Source organism: Arachis ipaensis, chromosome B01 (assembly GCF_000816755.2).
Source record: "Arachis ipaensis cultivar K30076 chromosome B01, Araip1.1, whole genome shotgun sequence".
Classification (NCBI taxonomy): domain Eukaryota; kingdom Viridiplantae; phylum Streptophyta; class Magnoliopsida; order Fabales; family Fabaceae; genus Arachis; species Arachis ipaensis.
In genome coordinates, this window is record NC_029785.2 from 137099706 (window position 1) to 137102979 (window position 3274).

The window sequence follows — 3274 nt, forward strand, 5'->3', positions numbered from 1 at the left end:
TACTGGTTACTAGGGTTGGCAATTCATACCCTATCCGTGGGTACCCAATCTGGTCCAACCCGTTCGGGTAGGGTATGGTACGGTCCGGTATGCCTGCGGGTAGGGTAGGGTATGGGTTTAGGGTGTATCCTATCCTACCCTACCCGCACCTCATATATAACACATATTTTATAAAAACCTCTCTATATAGTGAAGGAAGTGAGAGTTGAACCCACAACCTCTCTTATATAACGACTTATAATAAGTGAACTACCACTAAACTAGTTAGTTAATTTAATAATTTAGAGCATTAGTTTTTTTTTTATGTTATTAATACGTATAAAATTTGAAATAATTGAATTTTATATTTACTCTGAAAATATTTGATATTTCTGCGGGTAGAGTAGGGTAGGGTAGGGTTTAGAATTTTAGGGTGCGGGTAGGGTTAGGGTTGAGAGATTCTCAACCCGCGGGTAGGATTAGGGTAAGGTCCAAACCCATTGCCCATTGCCAGCCCTAGCGGTTACATGCTCATTAGAATTTAATAAAGTTGCTGGTCCCTAAACTTTTCCTTAAACTGTTGATGAACATGAACAACATAACAAGACACCAATACCAAATAAAACTAAACTACACTATTGATCATGATGATCTTCATCTTGTTATTATTGTTTCACGGTGGAAATTCACTTAACTTCATATGAAGTTGATAGTTGAGAATCGTTAGATAACAATTCAGCCAAACTTGTCAAATTATTTAACGACTCTCAATTATCAACTTCACATCAAGTTTCTACTTTATTTCACATCTTTTGCTAATTAATTAACCATGATACATATAATGGCAAATATATACTAGGAATTTATGGCCCTGCAAGTATTCCTAATCTCTCCATCAGAGCCAGTCTTAGGATTGATATTCCCCATCCTGATCATAGAATTAGCAAAATCTGCAAAGAAAAGTGCAGAATTATTGCTATAGGTTTGGACCAAAGCCTTAGTAGTTGAAACAGCCTCATCACTAGAGAAGAGTATCTGGTCAGAACTAAGAAGGCCCTTGGAGTTGAGTAGGTTCTTGAAATAGTGGTTGTCAAATAGATCTATGGAGTTCCTATCAAGTGGAGCAGTTGTGTTTCCATCACCATTTTGGGGACACAAACTTTGTAGATCTGAAAGCATGCTAGTGTCTAGTGTTGGATCTGGTGAACCTGTTCCTGAGAAGTTGAATAATCTATTGCTAAATAGTACACACCTTCCTCTCCCAATAGTATGAGCACCTTCATTCACATACAAAATATTATTATTAGCCTAAATTAATTGCATTTATCTTCAATATAATTCCTTATTGTTATGCCTGATACTTAGTTTTATTACCTGATAAAGCAACAACATCAGTGAGATTGAGGCCTGCATTAGTGAACTTTGAAATAATAGTATTCAATGGATCAAATGGAGTTGGAAGAACTTGACTTGCCAATGTTCCATTTGAAATTGTCCCATCTCGTCGACCCAATAAAACGTTCCAAAACGGACCACCGCTCTACAAAACATTAAACTGTTAATCACTTGAGGTTGCATTTATTTATAGGTACCGAACACTGAAATAGAAATACAGAGACATAAAATCGTATTTAACAGATGGGATATGAATAAAAATATTGTGTCTATAGATATTGAATTAATGTATTTTGTGTCCATTATAATAGAAAAGACACTAACTTTTTATACTTATATTTTTATTATTATATTTTTTTCTTAAATATTTTGAATAAAAAAAAAGAATAAATTAGATTTTCAAAATAAATCTAAGAACATTAATTTTTGTGTCTTGTTTTTTATGTTTTATTTTTTTTTTCTTAAGATCAAATGCAACCTAGCAGAACAATAAGTGTAAAATAGGAACCACTCCAATAAAGACGTCTAAAACGTCTTTTTTTAAAAATGTTTTCTTATAAGTAAAATTTAACACATATATATAATTGATTAAACTATATTATTTTTGTCAAAATTAGACCAGACAAATTAATTTGATCGAAAAAATAATGAATTAAGTATTGAATTGATCTAAATTAATATTATTTTTTATAAAAAATGACTACAATACCTTTATTAATTTTGAGAATTCTAAATTCTAACCCTTTACTTTTCTGCCGTCATAGAGTTAGGATTTAGAATTTTCAAATATATATATATATATAATAGGAGTATTTTAGTCATTTTCTATAATAAGCGTATTGTAGTAATTTTTTGTAAAAAAAAATATTAATTTAGACCGATTTAAAATTTGATTCAATATTTTTTCGGTCAAATTAATTTGTCTAATCTAATTTTGACAAAAATAATATGATTTAATCGATTATATATGTTAAAAAACTATCTTTAAAAAAAAATATTTTAGACATTTTTATCTAGGTTCCAGAGTAAAATATGTTAAAAATCATCAAACAATTATCATTTATCGTATTTATAAGAATATAATTTTATGTGAGGGATGAATAAAAAGATAGAATGATTACAAGGAAAACAGCATCTCTAGCGGTTATGGCTAATATATCAGCACAAGATACAACTCCACTACATGCAGCCTCCACAGAACTTTTGATTGTATCTACAACGTCAAATCCTCTTACAGAATTCAAGTTTGGACCCGCTAACTTTTCAATATCGTTACCTCCATCTAGCAATATTGATCCATCACAACCCTGATGATCATCCAAAAAATACATACCCCAAGATTATTATGCAATGCAAAAATAACCAATAATATATAACATAGTAATTAAGTTGTCAATGAGTTATAGCTCAAATAACATAGTCTCCTTATACTCAATTAAGAGGTTGTGGGTTCGAGTATTCTATCTTTGGTAAAAAAAAAATTAGCTTACATTTACAAAGCAATCATGAAAGTGGAGACGAAGCAAAGAAGCACCCATTCTCATCTCATTCATGAGGGCATTTTGAACCTGTCTCCTTACCACTTTGAAAAGGTTAGGGCATGTTGTGTTATAGAAATCTGTTGTGAGTTGGGACCTTGTTCCCAAAAACAACACCAACATACTCATGGCCCAAATGTAACAGCTACATCCCCTCTTCATGGTGTTTGTTACTTTGTATAACAAGCTAAGCTAAGATTTAATTCAATAAGCAACGAAGGCTTAATCATTTATAAAAAAAGATACGAGTTACATTTCAATTATATATTCAGATAAAAACTCCACTTGACTTCTTAGTGCTATCTAGCAATGCTGGCGGCGTCACAGAATTCAATTCTTAATATATATATATATATATATAA

General features: G+C 31.3%; 1 protein-coding gene across 1 annotated transcript; it reads right to left on the reverse strand.

Moving 5' to 3' along the window:
• LOC107643321 (peroxidase N) lies at positions 564 to 3165 on the reverse strand. The gene is made up of 4 exons (XM_021107386.1): positions 2865 to 3165; positions 2496 to 2681; positions 1354 to 1519; positions 564 to 1256 (listed from the first exon to the last, which is right to left on the reverse strand). Exons 1-4 carry the CDS (start codon positions 3072 to 3074, stop codon positions 835 to 837), a joined length of 984 nt encoding a protein of 327 aa, XP_020963045.1. The 5' UTR covers positions 3075 to 3165; the 3' UTR covers positions 564 to 834.

Coding starts and splice junctions, on each gene's coding strand:
- LOC107643321 (XM_021107386.1), bottom strand. CDS start 3,074: ATGAAGAGGGGATGTAGCTGTTACATTTGGGCCATGAGTATGTTGGTG. Junction 1,520..2,495: donor CTAGAGATGCTGTTTTCCTT/GTAATCATTCTA, acceptor AATGTTTTGTAG/AGCGGTGGTCCGTTTTGGAA. Junction 1,257..1,353: donor TGATGTTGTTGCTTTATCAG/GTAATAAAACTA, acceptor ATGTGAATGAAG/GTGCTCATACTATTGGGAGA.